The 20,284-nt window shown below is 38.5% G+C and overlaps 5 protein-coding genes across 5 annotated transcripts; all 5 read right to left on the bottom strand.

Annotated features, from left to right (window-relative positions):
• Positions 1–1,455: 1,455 nt before the first annotated feature.
• Positions 1,456–4,876, bottom strand: LOC130688289 (carbonic anhydrase 14-like). The gene is made up of 8 exons (XM_057511265.2): positions 4,648–4,876; positions 4,370–4,553; positions 3,147–3,170; positions 2,890–3,051; positions 2,653–2,803; positions 2,479–2,587; positions 2,174–2,401; positions 1,456–2,104 (listed from the first exon to the last, which is right to left on the bottom strand). The coding sequence occupies exons 2-8, from the start codon at positions 4,551–4,553 to the stop codon at positions 1,883–1,885; spliced, it is 1,080 nt and encodes a 359-aa protein (XP_057367248.1). The 5' UTR covers positions 4,648–4,876; the 3' UTR covers positions 1,456–1,882.
• A 1,126-nt stretch (positions 4,877–6,002) lies between these two features.
• Positions 6,003–7,492, bottom strand: LOC130688291 (carbonic anhydrase 2-like; the record flags this gene model as incomplete). Its single annotated transcript, XM_057511267.2, has 6 exons — positions 6,003–6,282; positions 6,370–6,597; positions 6,665–6,770; positions 6,827–6,977; positions 7,044–7,208; positions 7,399–7,492. Coding segments are annotated over 6 exons (930 nt in total), but the record flags the coding sequence as incomplete, so codon positions are not given.
• Positions 7,493–8,633: 1,141 nt separating this feature from the next.
• On the bottom strand, positions 8,634–12,136 carry LOC130688970 (carbonic anhydrase 2-like). The gene is made up of 10 exons (XM_057511992.2): positions 11,997–12,136; positions 11,739–11,933; positions 11,458–11,661; positions 11,231–11,390; positions 10,257–10,280; positions 10,021–10,182; positions 9,764–9,914; positions 9,601–9,709; positions 9,312–9,539; positions 8,634–9,253 (listed from the first exon to the last, which is right to left on the bottom strand). The coding sequence occupies exons 4-10, from the start codon at positions 11,388–11,390 to the stop codon at positions 8,984–8,986; spliced, it is 1,104 nt and encodes a 367-aa protein (XP_057367975.1). The 5' UTR covers positions 11,458–11,661; positions 11,739–11,933; positions 11,997–12,136; the 3' UTR covers positions 8,634–8,983.
• Positions 12,137–14,092: 1,956 nt separating this feature from the next.
• On the bottom strand, positions 14,093–16,004 carry LOC130688971 (carbonic anhydrase-like). The gene is made up of 8 exons (XM_057511993.2): positions 15,959–16,004; positions 15,709–15,894; positions 15,486–15,506; positions 15,171–15,335; positions 14,932–15,082; positions 14,751–14,856; positions 14,459–14,686; positions 14,093–14,402 (listed from the first exon to the last, which is right to left on the bottom strand). The coding sequence occupies exons 1-8, from the start codon at positions 15,987–15,989 to the stop codon at positions 14,193–14,195; spliced, it is 1,098 nt and encodes a 365-aa protein (XP_057367976.1). The 5' UTR covers positions 15,990–16,004; the 3' UTR covers positions 14,093–14,192.
• A 2,334-nt stretch (positions 16,005–18,338) lies between these two features.
• LOC130688657 (non-homologous end-joining factor 1-like) lies at positions 18,339–20,259 on the bottom strand. Its single transcript, XM_057511657.2, has 5 exons — positions 19,378–20,259; positions 19,123–19,320; positions 18,924–19,062; positions 18,612–18,862; positions 18,339–18,546 (listed from the first exon to the last, which is right to left on the bottom strand). Exons 1-5 carry the CDS (start codon positions 19,525–19,527, stop codon positions 18,439–18,441), a joined length of 846 nt encoding a protein of 281 aa, XP_057367640.1. The 5' UTR covers positions 19,528–20,259; the 3' UTR covers positions 18,339–18,438.
• Between the last annotated feature and the right edge of the window lie 25 nt (positions 20,260–20,284).

The raw sequence follows: 20,284 nt of genomic DNA on the forward strand, positions 1-20,284 counted from the left end.
CGGCAAGAATCACAATGCGTAGAACCCTATCAGTCCGACGTAAATCCTTTTATGTACCCACATTCCGTACATCTCAAAAAAACCCACCAACCTGTTTGCTTCACGTTTGTTTTACTGTCGGAATAAAGGACAGATTTTATTTGAAGGCAGCCTTCCTTGTTATTATCGACATCGTGTTGACTGTTTTGAAGGCCTTTTCCGGTAGACGTAGAAATCCTAAGCTCAAATTGCGACATTACAATTATCTTATGTCGCCAAAGAAATAAATGCACAATCAATTGCATAATATTTTAGTTGGGACGTATTGCGTGACATGGACGAGACGTTAGCGAAAGTGAGATTTGAAATATTGGGTTAACGATCGTTTTGCGTAAAAATTACACTTCCTAGTGCTAACGAACGAAATGATTGATTGGCGCTAGTTAATTCAATATCAGACATATTCAAAACGGGGCTTTCGCTTAGTCTTAAGCTACTACGTGAGTGGTAATCCCCCACGTACGCCGTACTTTAGAAATTTCGTGCAGTGAACTTACCACGTCAGACGTAAATTCCAGCGAACGCGATTGTTTAAGGTCACGGAATCAGGAAATGAATTTGGCAGGTATGGCTGCGAGGCATTTGACTGGCTGTCCTTTTGGAGAGTTTCACAACTACGTTATAGCTCCTAGGACGACAAAAAAAATGACTTAAGCAATAATGAAGCAAAATTATTTGTCTCAAATGAATGCCATTTTTACCTTTGTTGATGAACTGGTATGTTATTAGAGCGTTCTCCGTCCGACAGAATCTATTCAGGACACATTGTCGATTTTGCTAATAGTCACTGAAAACTATTTATGCAATTTTTACTCTCCCTTTCCAGCCGCCGTTCCACACATTGGTTAAACAAAAAGCGTCCTCGAATCTGATGGCTAAAAGAACGACCAACCATAACACGAGTCTACAGCAATGCAATAAATAATTAGTTGTTTTGTTTAGAATAAAAGCAAAGGATGAAGATGGATGTTACACTACAACTTCTTTTTAGTAACAATCACCCCCATTCCTAAAATAGTTTTTAAAAATGTTTTTAATCGGTTAATATTAGTCAAAGACGAGTAAGCAATTTGCCTCCACCGGCTAATGTGTTATACTATCACGTTACTGAAGGTTGTTGGGGCAATAGTCGGTCTGTTAACCAATTTCTCTGCGGTTTGAGAAACGTAACTAAAACAAACAGCAGAAATTTTTTTTTTTTAAAGACCCAGTGAGTGACCGTTAAGTGGTAACCAAAAGCGGTGAATTTTTCCAGACATCTGGCTGCATAACGAGACCGCCAGTGTACAATAAAAGATACCCTTGAAAACAATTCTTATCAATTTAACCCACAACATAGTTTGCATTTCAATCGGTGACCCAAACCTCAAAAGTGAAATGTAAAAGAAAAGATTGATTGTCCACATTCAATTGATATAACATTAGAATGTCTCACAATCTATTTGGTCAAGGGTTGTAAAATACATAAAGATGCAAGAAACAAAGGAGAACTTAAGACGCCAGACTATTTGGAGACCCATTACTGACTTTGAGTTGAAAATATGGCATGCATGTCGTAAAAGGTCTATGTGATACTGTTGCCTCAAAGCCAGAATGTCTCAGTTGTGCAAGAAAAAATATAAAGGCCAAAAGGGATGTGCTCGTCAGAAAAAAAAAACTTCTGTATAAATTTCTTTAAATATTCACTTACGTTAAGGATTCTCGAATAAATTAGAAAACATGTTATTTCGAAATCTTTGCTATTGAGATGGTGATGTTACCCCACTAAAGTCTGATACTCACCACGACCGACCAACGTCACATTACAAATTTAAATATAATATATATATATTAATGAACGTGTTTAGGATGAAGGTAAAATCGAATTGAAAGCGTAGCTCATCAAGCATTTGCTCCATTTCAAAGCTTCGGATACGGGCGATTCATTATCGGACAACGAACGAGAGATTTCGCACCCAGTGAACGATCTGTAAAATACGGTGCGTTCGTTCAAAGGCTGTGGCGTACGGAAGTTGTTAACCATTGGTTCTCCAACCTCGTCTTTTATCATTCTGAACGCGGTCAACTATTGTCGGAGTAAACGATCACGATCGTATTTCAAACTATAAATGCCATGCAAGAGAATTCCACTCACCTGTCTTTCTGAAATTTCAATCATGTTATCAAAAACGGTCCACGTGACGATTTCCTGGCAGTCGGGTGTGGTCAAAGAGCCAAAGTAGCGATAGAACGATGATGTCCGCCTGGGTAGTATACGATTGAGCGCAACAGGTGACCTTAAAATCGTTTCGTCACCGTTATGCACGATCTCTCCGAGTTGGTCAACCATTGGCTGAAAAGCTTTACTATCACTGGGTGATACCTGTAAAATGAAAAAGATTTCACTCATAATCGATGGTGAAGATCCCATTTCCTAGATGTAGGACACGATTCACTTACCGTAGCCAAGACTGTTAAAACGGCCAGGCCGTCTCGTGCGTATTTACTGGCTTCGGCGAACGATCCATACTTTGTGTTATAATGAACGAGATGTAGCTCAATAGGATAGCTACAAAGCGAGTTAAATTTATGTTAAGACAAGTTAACTAGTAGGTGATGAAATGAAAGATATACCTTTGCGATTTGATGACATGTTCGCTTCCTTTAGAAGAGTCGGAACCCCAGTGCATGTGGATTTGAACGAACGCATAAGTGCCATTCAACCCTCCACCGGTAATGCTAGGCGTCTTGTGTTTGGGAAAGTCCTTGGGCAGATTGACAGCAGCTTGTTTTAGTGCAGTAAAAAAAAAAAAAAACTATTTTAGAAATCTCCGCAACGGGGTTATTTCCGAATGTAAAAATGGTTCTAACCGGTGTGTCCGTTATTGACGAATTCCAGGTTATCAATCAACCCGTAGTTGTGAAATTTTATACTAGGAAACGCTTCCAGCACAGTGGATTTTGGGTGAATGTTGATCGGAGACTGTTGTCTTCCACCGCACGTAGGAAACTTCTGAGGCCATTCCAGTTGATCTTAATTAAATCAATAGAATTCGAATAAACAAACGTTGAGTTTTCTAGTGAATTTTCGGGAAATTTTTAGGTAAACGATGAAAAGAGAAGCTTACCTTTGTGTGTCCAGTGCGGCTTATCTGAATAATTAAGAAGAAAATGTTTTAGTGATTTTTTTTTGTGCAATACAAGCCTTTCAAACGATGTACAAAGTAATTTCTGACTAACTTAAGACTATATATCATGCAACCATTGGTGAGCGTAAATGAAACTTTGTTTCATCAAAAATGTGTAAACAATTCAAATTAACCTTCTTCGGACTAACGATATTGGACATAACTGAAGTTCGCGTAAACCAGTTTGCCTCTTTTTACAAACGAAAAGTGAGAGCTGAATGTGTACGTAGTTGTCCCTTCTTTCGATCTGAGCTATGTAAAATGCCACGTCTCCGATCTCATTTGCCGTTTCATCTCTTTTCAATTCGCTGTAACGAACGTGATTATCATCCATAAAGAGCTAACGTATTCGCTCCCTTGATTTCTAGAAAGAAGGTCATAGTAGCCAAAGATTTTTGTCTGATTAAACCCGTTTTCATCAAAAAGCAGAAAAGCAGAACAAGCTCATGATGCAAAAGTTAAAAAACATGGCCTCGTGAGAGAATAAGCATAAAACTACTAGTCGCGAGTCGACATCACGATTTTCTTGTTCCAGCAAATTGAAAAGTGAGTTACAAGAGCTTTCTAACAGCGATTTCACGTTGTAAATAATAGATTCAACTGTTAAGAGACGGAATATTTTCCCTTTCAAAAATTAGCCAAAACAAAAAGGAACAAGCACAACAAATACCTTATCATTGGTCATAAGAAGAATGTAGGCAATCATTTTTTTTTTTACACACATTAAAGCCTATCACGTGTTCTAGATCAAGTGTACCATTAATTGAAAGTTTAGCCTTGATGTTTTCTACACCCGAATGCTGGAATGCAGTGCATATGCATTAGCTCCCCTAAAGAGTTCGTCGTGTTTCAACTGATAAGTTTTGATTTAAAAACGATTTCTCATAGCTACCATTACGTAAGGTTGAAAACATTTAATGACAGTTTTTCAGCTTTCTGTTGTCAGTAACAACATTTTCAGTTATCACGACGGTTAGATAAATAACTGCTCTTACGAAAATTGAACTCAAAACAAGGGCAATTAGCACAACAGGTTTTCTCGAAAACCATACGATTTTGCACAACGTAATAAACTATATGCTACCACACTGATTTCATCTTCAACTGCAAAGTACTCAACATAAACAATCGTGCTGTTTAAAACGTAAGATAGATTTACTTACGTTTGGGTTTAGGTTTGGGTTTCTCGTAGTTACGGTGGTCGATTGTTGGAACACTGGAAGTCTTGTGTGGCCATTTTGTCCTGACTGCTGCTTCTGCTACTGCCTCCGGCGTTGCGAGCGCCAAAATTCGAAAGAAGACAATAGCGATTGCCAAAACATTTGTTACGTAAGCCTGCAACAACATCTGTAGACGTAAAGAAACGAAGCACAATGAACACTTTTGTCACGTCAATACAAGCACTAACACCTGTTAAGGTAATTAGAATTTGTCACCCTACCGTGAATGCACTTCTTTAATTAAGAACAAGAATATCGTCCTCGTAATAACCACAAATTTGACTTTGATCGGATGTGTTTGAAGACTTGTGATGTTTCACTATTCACTTTATCGTTTTCGAGTATTACGTGCACGACCGCCGTGAACTACCCACCAGTTGTACCCTAAATGAAACTTTACCACCTTTGCGGGAGAGTAGCTTTCACGCGGGTATCCAACAGTCGAATCAACGGGTCTTAACGGTGAACGAATTTGTTTATATGCCGTATTATGCTTCGAAGTTCTTGAAATACTTTAGAGGTCCAACCTTCCTTTCTTCTATCTGTGTCAATCTCGTTTCCCTCGTACCTAGCCATACTTTCTTTTCGCCCAATTGAACGACAAGCGACCGGTTTGGTTTCAAATTCGTTTGGCGAGAACGGAGGCCATGTGTAAATAAATACAACCAACGATGCTATCACTCTATCAGCTATAGACTGACTTTGTTGGCAGCAAAATTTTTTTTTTAGTTAGAAGTCTAGCTTGTACGCGAAAAGGTTACGCTGTACCTTTCCCGGTTTCGGTTACACAGTCTAGTGAACTAAATTTTCGTTAGCTACTGGTTTACACAGAGCAAGTTATTTGCTTTTCTTTTCAGTAAAACAAACTCTTTGTGCATACCAATCACTTACCGGAATTCCCTTTTCAAAATGAAGTTGTTTTTACACAGGTTACGCTCACTTTTACGTTGTGAAATTTCTCATTAACATTTTTCTCTCGTATAACTTATGCATTGCGTGTTGATGCCAACTGTTTGGGTAGGTGGTAGGCTAAGAAGAAAAACAATTTTAAAAATGGAGATTAAAATTTTTGATTAAAATTCATGTCGTCGTGCATATGAAAAACATAACGACCCTGGAAAAACTGAATTTCAATTTCGTGACAGTATGAGGGCAGTGTAAGCGAATGTGAACCGAAATAACTACCGATTCGGGGCCCCTTGGAAGTGTGGCAAGGTTCAACGAGTTAACCTGCTTATTGAACCCACAAAAAAAAGAAAAAGAACTTACTTCATAATCTATTTGAATCACCGTTCGTTCACGCCACGCCCAACTAACGCACTGGTGCGCTCCAAGGCAGATTACTTAATCGAATTTCATAGAAAAAAAATCTTTGAACTTCTTTTTGCCATGTTGGTACGGAATTTTAAATAATAAAACAGTAAAAAACGCAAATGAATCTAATTTAATATTGAAAGAGAGCTAACTTTTACCTTGCCACCTAGTTGCATTTAAATAAGTATATTTTCGTGTATGGTGCACGCGTTTTTTTTCACGAAAGGTGCAGGGGGATTCTAATAAAGCTACTAGGGTGGAGTTAAAATATAAAATAAACACGGCAAAAACTGACATGTTCACTCACCATCAGCTTTTACCATAATAAAGCACCATTACGCATACTTTACTGAATTTCAGCATCCAATAAAGGCCAAAAATTGGGAAGCAAATGAATAAGACATGATCGGTAACGATTGCGAAATTTCGCATCTGGTAGACGACCTGTAAAACACTACACGATCATTTTCTTTCTGCGCTGGACGAAAATTGTTCACCAGATGTTCGCCCTCCGCATTCTCAAGTTGCCTGTACTTTTTCAACTATAGACATACAAGATTATTGATCCGTTAATTAGGTCACTTTAAATTTAGTATTTATAGCCCACTACCAAATAAACCATTACTCACTTGTCGTTCAGAGATTTCCACAGGAGTATCAAACACGGTCCAGATGACGATTTGCTGACAATTGGGTGTGGTCAATGATCCATTATAGCGATAAAACGACGTGGTTTGTTTCGGGAGCAAATCCTTGAACGATACTATGTTCGTTAAAGTGGTTTCGTCGTGATCTGTTACAACTTCACCCAACTGGTCGACCAAAGGCTTGAAAGATTCATTGTCATCCGACCCTGTCTGTACAACAATGAAGTTGACTGAGTTTTAAAGACACTAAAGGACTGTTTCTTTTATATCAAATCACCTGGAGGAATATACCCAAGACGGCCAGGCCGTCTGAATGCATTGTGGCATCAGCAAACGATCCATATTTGGTATTATAGTGAACTAAATGCAGTTCAGCGGGATAGCTACGTGTACAAGAAATTGAACTACTGATTCAATCACACAATAGTAACTAGTGTACCTTTTAGATTTGATAAGATGTTCGCTGCCTTTTGTGGAATCACCACCCCAATGCAAATGACATTGAATGAACGCGTACGATCCATTGAGACCACCTCCGGTGATGTAAGGTACTCTGTTTTTCGGAAGTCCTCCCGGAAGAATGTAAACCGCTGTTAATGATTCGATTTTAACCATTGATTACCAGAAGTAAGGGGAGAAAAATAATGGAAACTAACCTGTGTGGCCGTTGTTCATCATAATCATTTTGTCGATGTTACCGTAATTGTGGAACGCAAATTTAGGGATAGCTTTCGTCACGGTTGATCTTGGCTGGATGTCAATCGGAGATTGCTGATTGCCACCGCAAGATGAACCTGATAAATCCGCCCAAGAATTTGGATCTTGGAAACAATACATTTTTAGTTGAATCGACCGTTAATATAGCTGGTATACAATGTAGTTTTAAAAAGGTTGAAAAGCAGGGTGGTTTTCCGGATGCACGTAACTTAGCATGAGATCAAAAGTGAAGCCGTAAAATGAGGACTAAAAATCTATTGCCGCTAAATTTTGTAACGTAACGAGAGCACTTACTTGCATACCATTTACTCCAACTGCTAGCTGTAATGAGAAAAAAAAAACATTTGAGAAATTGATAATCTTTGTAAGAGCAACCGTTATTTTTAGTTTAAAGATATCATTCGTAAGCACATATTTACCAATTTAAAAATTCAAACAAATTTATTTGAATACTTACGCTTAGACATTGATTTCTTATAAATCCAATGTTCAAACATCGAGCTGCTGTGACTGATCTGCGAAAAACCATCTGCGGATGCGATGGTTTTTTGGTCACCGACCGGAAATGCGTCCATGGATGACAAAAGATTAAAAATAACAACGAAACTAATTTTCCACATTGAACTCTTGGCCCACAAATTCACCATTGAAATGCTATGAAGCTTGCCGAGAATGTTCTTTGCCAAAGTCTAACGAACAAGTAATCCCTACCAAAACTCCGTCTCTTAAATATCTAACCTCCGTATGACCACATTCTGCATAGAAAACAGTTACAGGTGTGCATGACCAATGACCTCGCCAATGGAATCAATAACTCGAAATCTGCTGTTCATAGCTGTTGGAAAAATCAAGCAAAAACGCTTATAATTTTGGCATACCTTACCGTTGTAACAATTCGATGAGGGGCGTAAGGCATCGCTTCAAGTTATGGTAATTATCAAGCCATATATGAAGCTGATGTTGTTCGATAACTATCATCTACTGCGGGTCAACGAGGACGACACTACAAACGACATCTGTCACCCCAATCCATTGTGTTTCTTCTGTCCTTATCCTTTTACGGTTTAGACCAGCGTGATATGTATACTCTGTAAATCGGAATGTGGATTCAGAACAAACCTTTGCCCACTGCTAAATAACAGTAGTTCAATAAACCCATCAAATTTGAATAATTCAATGTGGTCACACCCATTTGAAAATACTGTACATGCGTCAAAGTCTAGTAGGCAAGACATCTTTCAAAATACATTTAAGGAAATAACATGTACCATGTGTTGACAATTTGATACGGAAACCGGTTTCTTCAACTACATAATCACTAATAAGGCAGTTGTGAGAATTACCTATCAAATTCAGCGGTGCTGGCTGCAAGTGTTGTCACCGCGAAATTACACCATGCGTAGAACTAATTCTGTTCCGGCAAAAACTTCATCCTTCCATCCGGCCAGTAGTTTAAAAAAAAAAAAGGAAAAAACGCATAACTCACGTTTTGAAAACGAATTTAACAATTCAGTGGTTTCCACAGAAATTCTATATTTATGCGTTAGGTGAAACAAAACAAAAAGAAAAGGAAATTTAATTCTTTCAGTTACCGTATCTCCCCCACACTTACGCTAAGGGACGAAAACCGTGACCAAACGTGAGAAGATTCAAATACCAATGGCAAACAATGTCCTACGCCGATGTTCTCCGCTTCATCGTGCATGAAACTCGACTAAACTGAACGATTACCTTGTTGATATAATTCTCGCCGAAAGTTCTTTCAGCACAATCGACTCACGCAATAAATTGTTCTTTCACGACGCACTTTCACGGATCGAGTTATACACAACCTTCAAAGACTTTGGGCCATTTTACGTACAGGTAGGCAGGATCGGAGTTAACAAGGTCGAGTTCGGCAAAAAGCGTGACGAAGATGGGCAGGCGGATCAAACATTCCCCAAAACCTGTTTGCATAATTTTTGAATGTCGATTTACTCCATTTATAAGCTTCGGAAAATGGAGAATAAGGATCCGTCACAGACAATGGAATGTCGGGGACTTTGTGCGATCTATAAAATACGGTGCGATCATTAACAGGTTGCGGTGGACGGAAGTTATCCACCATCCGTTCACCTACTTCATCTTCGAGGCTTCTAAACTTGTTTAGCTATTTGAAAATACCATAAAAATTCATAATTTTAAGAATAAAAAAAAAAGGCTTTTACTTGTCTTTCAGACATTTCAATCGCTTTGTCGAAGATGGTCCAGATGACAATTTCCTGGCATGCTGGAGTGGTGACAGAGCCAAAATAGCGATAGAACGTAGTAGTCCGTTTAGGCAATAAATCAAAGAGCGAAACGGGTTTTCTTAAGATCGTTTCATCGCCATTCTTAATTATCTCGCCCAGTTGATCAACCAAAGGCTGATACGATTTATTATCGTCGGGCACCACCTGTACAAAATGAACCCAAACAAATAGTGCATACTCTACACAATAAATGTAAACAAATTACCTTTGCGAAAATTGTCAGAACAGCAAGACCATCATAAGAATATTTACTTGCTTCAGCAAACGAACCATATTTGACGTTCCAGTGGACCAAATGCATTTCGGCTGGATAGCTGCAAACAGAATGTGACGACAGAGTTCGACAGTTAAATTTTGAAAGTATTTACCTTTTCGATTTGATGAGGTGTTCGCTACCTTTACTCGAATCATTGCCCCAATGCATATGAATCTGAGCGAATTGGTAGATACCATCCAGGCCACCACCGCTAATATGAGGAGTCTTCTTTTTGGGATAGTTAATTGGCAAATTGTAAGCCGCTGTCTTGAGGAAAACAATCGCATCAACAAATAATCGTAATATAAACATGGAGGCGGGAACAAATTCTTTTGATAGCAACAAATTTTTTAAAGGAAAAAAACTCACCGCTGTGTCCATTGTTGATCAATTCCATGCCTTCGACAAAACCGTAATTATGGAATTTAAAGTTGGGGTATGATGTGATTATTGTTGAATTTGGTTGGATGTTTATAGGTGATTGCTGTTTCCCACCACACGTTGGAAATTTCCGAGGCCAAGCTTCATGCTCTTAAAAGAAATCACGAATGAAAATACAACATAATGAATTCATTTATTTCGAAGAGTAAGAACTTGTATATTACCTTTGTGACTCCAGGATGGCTTGGCTTCCAGAAATACATTAAAAAGAAAACGTTAGTTGCGTTGATTCAAACTAACAATTTTTATGCAACGTAGCGTTCTTAACTACATTGTTAACAAACGGACACTATTTCCTCACGCACATCCTTAAATGACATCGTCCTTATCATTTAAAGTACAATTTAACTTGAACTATTCTTATATATAAGCAGTCACCATTACGGAAAGCTGCTCAACATGGATGATGGAATAAATTTACCTAAATTTAAATTTGAATATCGGTTCTTAAACAGGTCACCATTAAAACTAGTTGTGACAGTAACAACGGCGGGCGGCATCTCCTTAGGTTACATAAAGAAGCAAAGGACAACGATCTTAATTCGGACTTTTGAAATTCGAAGGTAATAATCGTGGTAATCAAAATAACAAGACAATGAAACGAAAGTATGAACGGCAGTAACCCATCGTGATGAAATGAAGGTCCCCGAGTTGATACAGCTAAAAGAATGTTGTTCTAAATAGACTTTTGAAGTAGCAGAGCAAAGAACATTTAGTAAACAATGGGTAACAAGATAAAAAAGAGCAAACAAAAACTATATGGTCGTGCGCGTTCGAGTAAAACAAACCACAATTGTAAAAACGTAAGAAAAATTATAGACATCACGCCGAGATAAAGTTGTAAAGCAATTTACAAGAAAAATTCCTTTTTAACAACAAATGCAAAAACAAACTGGATTACAAATAAAAAAAACCTGATTATTTACAGCAGCAAATTGGTCGTGAATCTAGAGCAGTGTGTCTTTAAACGAGTTCCTATTATGTTAACTATCGGTCCGCTTTTTATTTTCACATTCTCCATGATATTAGAAGCTTTTCGTTAGCCCTTCTCTATACTACGACTACTCCGTAGACAGCTAAGAAAATAACTAACTTGCGTTCATCCCAATACAATAATACTAAACAGACTTGTACTTACGTTTTGGGTCCGGTCTCTTGTAATTGTAAGACCATTTTCTTTTCACAGTTTCCGATGTGGCTGGTAATGCCTCTAACGTCTCCGTCGACGTCGTAGGCACCAAAAGTCGAAAGAAAACGAGAGTAATAACAAGACTACTAATCACGCTCGTTCGCGACATCTAGCAGATCCACACAATTGAAAATAAAATCCTTAAAAGTAAAGAAACATCAAATTCTGTATGTTACCTTGAACGAAAGAACACCTTGTGTTGAAAACGTTGTGGATGACCATCAGGTGGTTAACACTGGACAGTTTTACCTCGTTGACTTCGTGTTATCGTTTGAATCTGAACGACCCTATAAAACTACACAATTATTATACCGAAGAGCGGACGATGGCCGGCCGTGACTGCCGTTGAAGCGATAAGTTTGCTTGACGATGTCTAAACGCTGAGTAAACAACGGTAGCATTTGGAAAATTAGTTTTATATGTACTAGTATTATTTTTTGTCGTTACTTGAGGATACCTGCACTTGTTTCCTTTCTCTTCGTGTCAATCTCGTTTTCTTAGTGCTTACTACTTTCATTTCGGCCAGCTTTAGCACAAACCGAAGGCAGGACCAGTTTCAAGAAGGATTTCTAAATACACTTGAAGGCAGGCCGGTAGGTAAAATCATTCCATCATTCACCCGTACCCCTTTAATCGACTCTGACTTTGTGTACTGAAATTACACAAAAGGGAAAATGTGTTGTTAATAATCATACAGAGAACTTAAGTCGTTTACCTAAGCATCAACAGGTGCTTCGAACTCAACGAGCCATTGAAAACTCAAACGTGCTGGAAGAAATTCTTGATGAACCAGGCTATAACCTCGATGTTTTACGCTTGATGGATTGACAGACCAATTCTGCTGGACATCGACACGGTTAGGTAACTAATCACCCTACATTAACGACCTCAGCAACGAAGAGCACAGCGTTACGCATTACCTGTGACGTACACATTATGTAACAGGCATTTACATGATTGGACGAAACAAAGTTGTACTTACTATCTAACAACTCGTAGGCAACTTGTTCGCTGCTTAGGCTTGGGTGATTTATCTCAAGAATATGGCCAGCTGTGACGACGCAAATAGGCGCTGCTCAACAACAATGTATTCACGCCAACCTAGTTTAGTCAGCTCCAATCCCAACATTGTTACACACTTAAACACGACTGTAATGGCTCTATGCAATGAGTGAAAAAGAAGGAATCTTTCCAAGCTTAACACGATGACAAGTTAATGAAAATTTGAACAATTAAACATTAAACTTTAGGGCTTTTACCTGTCCGCACAGCTTGAAAAAGGAGAGAGGCAAAGGTCGAACCACACGAATCGGATACTAAATGCCATTTGATTTTTGTCATAGCGGTGACCTCTATAGGTAAAGGATGGGGTCGAAAAAAAGGTGATAGAAAGAAAGAAATGAGAAAAAGAAGCGGTCATTATGGATTTTTGAACACCCTTACCCCATGTTCCGGTGCAATGACGAATTTTCTAGTGAGAAAAAATTTGCTGTTTCTCGGAATTGCAGGAATAAAAAAGGTAAAACAAAAAAACAAAAATGCCGATGGGATGAAAGAAAAAGTAATTACTGGAGGCGATAAAACAGGTGGAACATAAATACAAAAACCATCCCTGAAAGCATTTGCATACATGCCACTTGCTCATAAAATCTAGTTTGTTTAGTTTTCCCTCTCCATTGCACGTCACACGCAGGTGATCAAACTGTAATGCAAATAGTACGAAAACAATTGTAAAATGCCATCTTACCTGTGGGCAGTTAAGTATCGATAGGATTCGCCGAAAGTGGCACGACACAAAGTTTAGAAACATAAACGCCCTGCTCTATCTAAAACCGATGAGCACAGGTATGTTGAATTTAGCACGTAACAGGTTTTCTACCTGTGTAAGTCCATGTGTCTGACGATACAGATATCATTAAGGGCGGCACATATCAAGCGGTTGTTTTGCATGACGTGTACAGACGTGTCCCAGACACAGACAGACATTGATTTCCCTCTTGTAACTTCTTTCTTAGGAAGGCGTCCGGTGAGTTCTCCAAATGAATCCCCGTTGATCAATCAAAACAAATAGACAAAATGAAAAGCTGCAAACGACCGGTGTCAGTTTATTCGTTCGTTCAGAGAGAATGCTGTTCTTTAAATTCACTTTCGCGTCTGATAATGATCTAAATAGACGAGAAATAAGTTAGACGCTAAACGCAACGTAGAAGAAAAGCTCAATCACGTGGCGTCAATCGTCGTATGGATTTGTGTTAGAAAGTTGTTGAATTCATCTGTTGCTAAAATGTTCTGCCGGAGACGATAACGTAATTGATCTCCAGCGGCTACATCGTAATTGCATCAATATGTTTTTTTTATTCATCGTTTTTCTTTCTGGCCAATAATCGTTCGGAGGTGAAAGAGAAATGATACAAACTTCCTTTTTCTTGCATTTTTTTTGTTACTAATTACAACTTTCTGAATAAGCTTTTCACTTTCTGTTAATCGGTGAAACTGCGAACAGATGCAGATATAAAGAAACGCTTGTAAACTTAGAAGTTTCTCCAAGCTTCCGGCAAAGTGAATAAGAGTCCACTTGTGAAATTCGAATTTAGACTTACTAATCACTTTCGAAACAATTTTATCTTGCGCAAAAAGGCATGTTCTATGTCAACAACCATCCGCATGTCTTCCTGTAATCAATACGATGAAAAGTACTAAGCCTCCCTAATCTAAGAATAGCATGCATTTAAATTAGCTTATATAATTGTATTAAGTCTCTCAGTCGTATAAATATATTAATTTAAAAGTAATGTAAAGCGTAACAAATCATAGTTACATGAACATCATTGATCCTGCAACGATTGTTCCAACAAGCGACATGTTACGATCGAGGTGACGTTCTATGCCAGTCAGCAGATGCTAATTTGCTTTATTGCCAAGATAAGGCATAGTAAAGTTGACATTGACCCCATTTGAAGATATCCAATAAGGGCGTGGACGTCAAAGGCCAAGATTGTTTAAGTTCGCATCCATTATAGCGTCGATAATAGATAATGCGTCCTTTCACCTGCTGCGCTGGACGATAATTATTCACGAGTTGTTCATCCTCAGCGTCACTGAGACTTCTGAACTTATTCAGCTGTAATAAAAATTAAATATAGTTTTACAAACAAAGATTCACGTTTAGATTAACACCTGTCGTTCTGAAACTTTGATTGGGTTTTCAAAAACCGTCCAGGTAACGATTTCATTGCAATTGGGCGTGGTCAACGAGCCGCTGTAGCGAAAGAATGAAGTCGTCTTTTGAGGCAAAAGGTTTTGGAATGAGACGAGCTTGGTCAAAGTAGTCTCGTCCTGATTAACAAGGATATCGCCCAATTGGTCGACCAAAGGCTGGAAAAATTCATTGTCAGCTAATCCCACCTGCAAATGGAAAATCAAGATTGGATCGTTGTCAAGGTATGCAGGATGTAATGTTCCAGGTTACCTTAATAAAAATTCCTAAGACAGCCAGCCCATCTGAGTGCCCTGTGGCATCTGCAAAGCTACTATACTTGGTGTTGTAATGAACCAAATGCAACTCGGCTGGATAACTTTGAAGCGGAATAAGCAAAAACGTAATCGATTCATAAGTTTTATGGTAATACGCAAATGAATAAAGATGATACCTTTTTGATTTGATGAGGTGTTCACTACCTTTAGAAGAGTCGCTTCCCCAATGCAGATGGAAAGAGTGGAACCGGTACTCGTCGTTCAATCCGCCACCTGTGATGTAGGGTATTCTATCTGCGGGAGTGTTGATGTCCAGACTGTACACAACTGTCATAAGGATGTTCATTTTATAAGAAAGCAAGTGTGACCGTTGGATTGGATATTTTAAAAGAGGATGATGTATGACGAATCTGACCAGTGTGTCCGTTGTTTATTGCATTCATTTGATCAAAATTTCCGTAGTTGTGAAACGTGAATTTCGGATAAGCTCTCGTGACCGACCATTTCGGAACAATATCGATTGGTGATTGTTGGTTGCCACCGCAAGATGAACCTGGTATACTTGCCCAAGCGGCAGGATCTTGACGATAGGGGATTAAAAAATTTTTTTGAATTAATCGTAATTAGAACAAGTTTTATTTTGTCTCAGCCCCTCCCCAAATTTAGAAGATATGGAATTGAAAATACTGTGCACCAACATAAAAGAAATTTACAATTGATTTTGTCTTACCTTTGTAACTCCAGCTCGGCGCTGCAAAATAAAGAGAACAAAAAACATAATTAAACAGCTTAATAAGCATACTTTCTTTTCAATTGTCGACAAAGAATGAACATTAAAGTTGACTACACTCGAACAGAGCACTAATACGGAGAAACTTCATTGCCAATACTCAATATAAAAGTTTAAAAGAAAGCAGACCTAGAACTAAAGCACATTTAAAAATGAAACTTACATTTCCATGCAGATTTACTCCAATGTTCAAACATCGAAGAAGTGTACACTTTTTTCGGAGCAATCGCGTTCTCAACGTTTCCTGATTCGGATGTCTCGTGGTCACCAATTACTGGAAACCCATTCCCAGTTGGCAACAGTCGACAGAAAACGACGACAGCACAAAGAATGGAAATCATTTGACCATCTGTTGTTAAAAGATGAATAAATAAAAATGTTGTTACAATACGAAAATCAAAGCGCATTATCACCGCTTCCAACATGCATGTTCCGCATTGCCATTGTTCATAGACTGAACGAGACGATCTTTGCAATTTTATGGGAAATCAATTCTAGCTGATTAGCTCTTAGTGAATTGTCCAAATGTGAATATGACTTTGGAGAGTGCAGATCTTGCGGATGATGCGCTGGGAAGTTCGAAGACTTATGATAACCTTCGTTGGCAATGTCTGCTGACAGAGTCCAGCAGTTCATCTGGTATGAACTGTATATAAAACTACAACGCCCACACTCACGTCTCAACGCCAGCAATGCAAATGCTATCAAGGGCTTGATGACCTGCATTGTGTTGTTGTTCATTGTTAAAATAGGCCAAAACTATGGGTATGGACAAGGTTTTTGAATAGTTAATTTTGAGTGGACCATCTCTCCCAATAAAGGAATGAAAAGAAAGAAATAATGCTCAGTTGAATGCTGTTGCGTTTACACGCGATGCTCTATTTTTTTCTACCGTAATGTAAAATTCGTGTTCCGCCATGTAACCTGGGGGGAGCCAGGTTTTCCAGGAAGCGAAACAAGAAAGATGCATCACTATCATGGTTCTTTTCAAAAGACTGGTTTCTCTTCGTAAGTTTTGGTTACGCCAATGGGGAATATCTTCGAAACCCCTCAACATTCTATTTATGGGATATGACAGGAGAGCTGCTAGCATCAAAAAGTTGTTTCCCCCCTTTGTGTCTGTGTCTGACATTTTGAACTATAAGTTGCCTGGGGTTGAACACTGACTTTTCTCAACCCTAAGCTGCGTGTTGAGAAAAGTCTGTAGAAGTTGTCTGGAATTGTATTCGCGGATGATGCAGACAAGTGTGCTTGCGCATATACATCACATTTTTGAAGGAAACAGTTTTACTTCTACTAATGTAGAAAGACAAAAAAAGACTCCTTCGTGTTACGAAGGTGTTGTTCGTTCGTTGCGCTAAACCTAGTGAAAAAAACCCTTAATGGACTGGAATGACTTGGATAATATTTCTAGACCTTAATTATATTTTACACCTAACACAATGCGTAAGTAAGTTCTACTGGAAATTGATGCATACCAATGGGTGAAACCTACATGATCACATCCGCAGCGGATGTGCCTACGCTCTGCGTTCTGTAACCCCAACGATACCAGTGACCTACACCATACATCATATACGGAAATTTACAAATTAAGTTGATACAGACGGGCATGCTTTAGTTGTACTTGTGTCCGTTGAACTTTGAGGAATACCAGCTCAGAAACGCTGCTGGCATCGGCCAATAACGTACGGTGGTAGGATTGCAATTCATTTAACTACCAGACGCCCGATTATAACTTGTAAACAGACACTATTACTTGTTAGCGTGATACAACGGGCATTTGCAGCTGCACCTTTATCTGCTGAACTTCGGGGAACCGTCCAAATTATTACTGGCATTCGTCCTAGCAAGATGGGGTTTCCTGTCATCGAACGTAATTGATTGTGTCTCTCTTCACTCTTCTTAAGTATGAAAATTCTTACGGATAAGCAACAACATACCTCCAGTTAAATGAAAACTCAGTTATTTACCTTTTCACTTCCACACTTAAAACTTTCATAATAATACCCTTTTGAAAGGATTAAACGCTCAATAACAAAAGGCTGTGGACTAGTTGTAGTTTAACCCAATTTTTTGAACCAGTTTAACACCGATAGCCAAACAAGTTAACTTAGTGATACACAAGCTACGAATTCCCGGTTCAATGGGTAAATTACGGTTTGTGTACTGACCTGGTTTCCAGCTAGTTGTTTCTTCCATGAAGCGCTCCAGCCTCACCTGACCCTTATGTTGAATCGGGACAGCTGTCACAAGGATACTGATAGTGTTGGGAAGAAAGCCGTTTGAAACGGCAAGGAACCAAACCTGTCTTTTCTTACAACGTGTTTAAGCCATTCCACTGTTTTGCATCTTCAAACAAACACTACCACACGCTCAAAGGCGATAGTTATGCGTCAGCATGCTTAGGAAAACAGTAAAAATCATTTAGGATTTACCATAGGTCAGTGATAAACCACTAACAATTAAACACAACACTTTTTGGAAGACAGACACATGTTGAACTGCTCGGTTGCGGTACGTATGTGTCGTATTGCTCCACTTCAACGGTAGCCTTTAGACTTGGAGGCTGAGTGAGAAAATGTGACCGAAGAAAAGGAGGGGCCACAATGGATTTTAGTTTCCTTTCCCCAAGTTCTTACGTGCCGACAAACTGCCTATTTAGAAAATTTGTAGCTTTCTGAGAACTATCAAAACAAAAAGGTAAGGAAAACAAAAACTAATGCCAAGGTGATGGGAAAATCAATCCCTTGGGGTGATTCGGTGGGCAATGCCTTAACACCTTTGCTATGGTTGCCCTATGTACAGTTGATGTTTAATTGAATAATACAAAAGCCAATGTCACGCTACCATGCAATTATATAAAATGGAAAAAGCCTATAGTAATCAAAATTTACAAGATCTTCTTAATTTTGGCCTTTTTTGCGCTTTTAGCCATTTCATTCAGTTCTTCTTCGTATAACCGCTTTCTAATGGCTTCTGCCCGGCTTGTTTCACTTTCCTACAACACGGAAAAAAGATAGAGATGTTAACAACAGAGACACTTGTGTCGCTTCGATTTGCGACCTTTGACGACGACTCTCTTGGGGTGGCAATTTCTTCTGAAATTGATTTTGTTGATTCTGATGATTCGTTTAGAACAGGCATTAGTTTTTGTGATAAAATCCTCTTGGCAATGGTAGAATATAGCTGTTTTAATCTAACGACGACCCGACAAAATAGCGCTGTTATATCCTCTTTGACGCTCTCATCGATTGTACGCCATGGACGTGACGCGAAGAAGGCCTCTGCGTTGAATTCTTTTGTTTCCAAATTCCCTATTCATAGAAAGTGATCATGATAGTAGGCTATTAATAGATTTTTCTTTGTCGAACTTACGTCGGGATACGGATGCACCAGAGGCTTTGTAGTCATCAATCTGCTTATCTTTGCTTCTGATGATGGTGCACAGCTCGTCTTCTATACTTACGGCCTCACTTAGCATAGCCAACAATGGGCGAATTACAAAAGAACGAAACTATGAATTAAATTAGCAATTACGATAAAAGGCAAATCATTTTATTTGGCGGCAGTTTACCTGATCAGCGTTTTCCAGTGTCAAATCGAATTCCCAAATAAAAGGGAGATTACTCTCCAAGCGAGACTCTATTCTCAAAATAGCTATTTGATTATTGGAATCCACACGAAGATTATGACTTTCGGGATTATTAGCCAGCACAGCGCGAAGTTGTCGAATCAAACCTTTTGCTGTTGTCTCAATCAATGGGTTTAAATCCTAAAAATAAAAGCGTGCAGATAAGGAAGTAAATACTCTTACTCTAGAGCTATGTACCTGACATCGTTTCATGATTTCATTAGCGGTTTGTTGTTGACACCAAAGTGAAGCCATGTCGGTGAGACAGGTAACATATTTTTCTTCGTCCGATTCGAAACGAACTGCGTATCCGTCAGACCCAATTTTCAACCAACCAAGCGCGTCCATCAAGTCGAAAAGCAGGCTGCTTAAGTTAAAGATTGTGGGTTTTGGGGACAAGCAACATTGCAAAATACATAACAACCAACAAAAGCAAGGACATCATCACAATGCTTTAGATATATATTTTTTACACGAGAAACCCTTCTTGCAAATTCTATGAAGATTTTACTTCACCAAAACATTTGTCGAAGATATATTCATTGTAACTCTGAGAAAAGTGAAGTTTCATGAAATGTTTTTCTGTCTACACAGTTTTGTCATGTAATTTTTTTTAATCATAGAGAAGCTTTGTCAGTAGATACCAACAAACAATATTGCATTTGATAAAACTTTTGCTTTTCAGGAGTAAGACAAATTTTAAATGGGATGTTGAAAAGATGATGCAAGAAGTTTCTAAATTTTAAAATGACTTTGTAAATTCTGGTAAGTTCGAGTAATTTACAAACCTAATAATTACACAGTTCCAAGAAAGTGAAAATGTAGCCTACTAAAATGTATCAACCTATACAGATGTGGATTGAGCCACTCCTGATAGATTGTTCTGCTCAAAAGCTGCAATAAGTATTGATTTGGCAAGTTTACTACTAAATCAATTACTTAATTGTCAAAAATTCGCAGAAACCATACGAGAATCATGTTTAGACAACAAAATGATTCAGTTCTATCAAGTCTAAGTAAGTCAATAGAAGTTGTGGATTTGCGAACGCACAAAGGGTTCTTATATAGTTAATATCACTTAATTCGAGTTTCTTTTCTTCAGCAT

Source organism: Daphnia carinata, chromosome 9 (assembly GCF_022539665.2).
Source record: "Daphnia carinata strain CSIRO-1 chromosome 9, CSIRO_AGI_Dcar_HiC_V3, whole genome shotgun sequence".
NCBI classification, from domain to species: domain Eukaryota; kingdom Metazoa; phylum Arthropoda; class Branchiopoda; order Diplostraca; family Daphniidae; genus Daphnia; species Daphnia carinata.

Coding starts and splice junctions, on each gene's coding strand:
- LOC130688657 (XM_057511657.2), bottom strand. CDS start 19,527: ATGGACGCGCTTGGTTGGTTGAAAATTGGGTCTGACGGATACGCAGTT. Junction 19,321..19,377: donor AAATCATGAAACGATGTCAG/GTACATAGCTCT, acceptor TTTTATTTTTAG/GATTTAAACCCATTGATTGA. Junction 19,063..19,122: donor CACTGGAAAACGCTGATCAG/GTAAACTGCCGC, acceptor TTTAATTCATAG/TTTCGTTCTTTTGTAATTCG.
- LOC130688970 (XM_057511992.2), bottom strand. CDS start 11,390: ATGTCGCGAACGAGCGTGATTAGTAGTCTTGTTATTACTCTCGTTTTC. Junction 10,281..11,230: donor CAAGAGACCGGACCCAAAAC/GTAAGTACAAGT, acceptor TATTTCTGGAAG/CCAAGCCATCCTGGAGTCAC. Junction 10,183..10,256: donor GCCATCCTGGAGTCACAAAG/GTAATATACAAG, acceptor ATTTCTTTTAAG/AGCATGAAGCTTGGCCTCGG.
- LOC130688289 (XM_057511265.2), bottom strand. CDS start 4,553: ATGTTGTTGCAGGCTTACGTAACAAATGTTTTGGCAATCGCTATTGTC. Junction 3,171..4,369: donor ACCCAAACCTAAACCCAAAC/GTAAGTAAATCT, acceptor TTAATTATTCAG/ATAAGCCGCACTGGACACAC. Junction 2,804..2,889: donor CGTCAATAACGGACACACCG/GTTAGAACCATT, acceptor CACTAAAACAAG/CTGCTGTCAATCTGCCCAAG.
- LOC130688971 (XM_057511993.2), bottom strand. CDS start 15,989: ATGGCAATGCGGAACATGCATGTTGGAAGCG. Junction 15,507..15,708: donor GAGTAAATCTGCATGGAAAT/GTAAGTTTCATT, acceptor TTTATTTTGCAG/CGCCGAGCTGGAGTTACAAA. Junction 14,857..14,931: donor CACCTCATCAAATCAAAAAG/GTATCATCTTTA, acceptor TCCGCTTCAAAG/TTATCCAGCCGAGTTGCATT.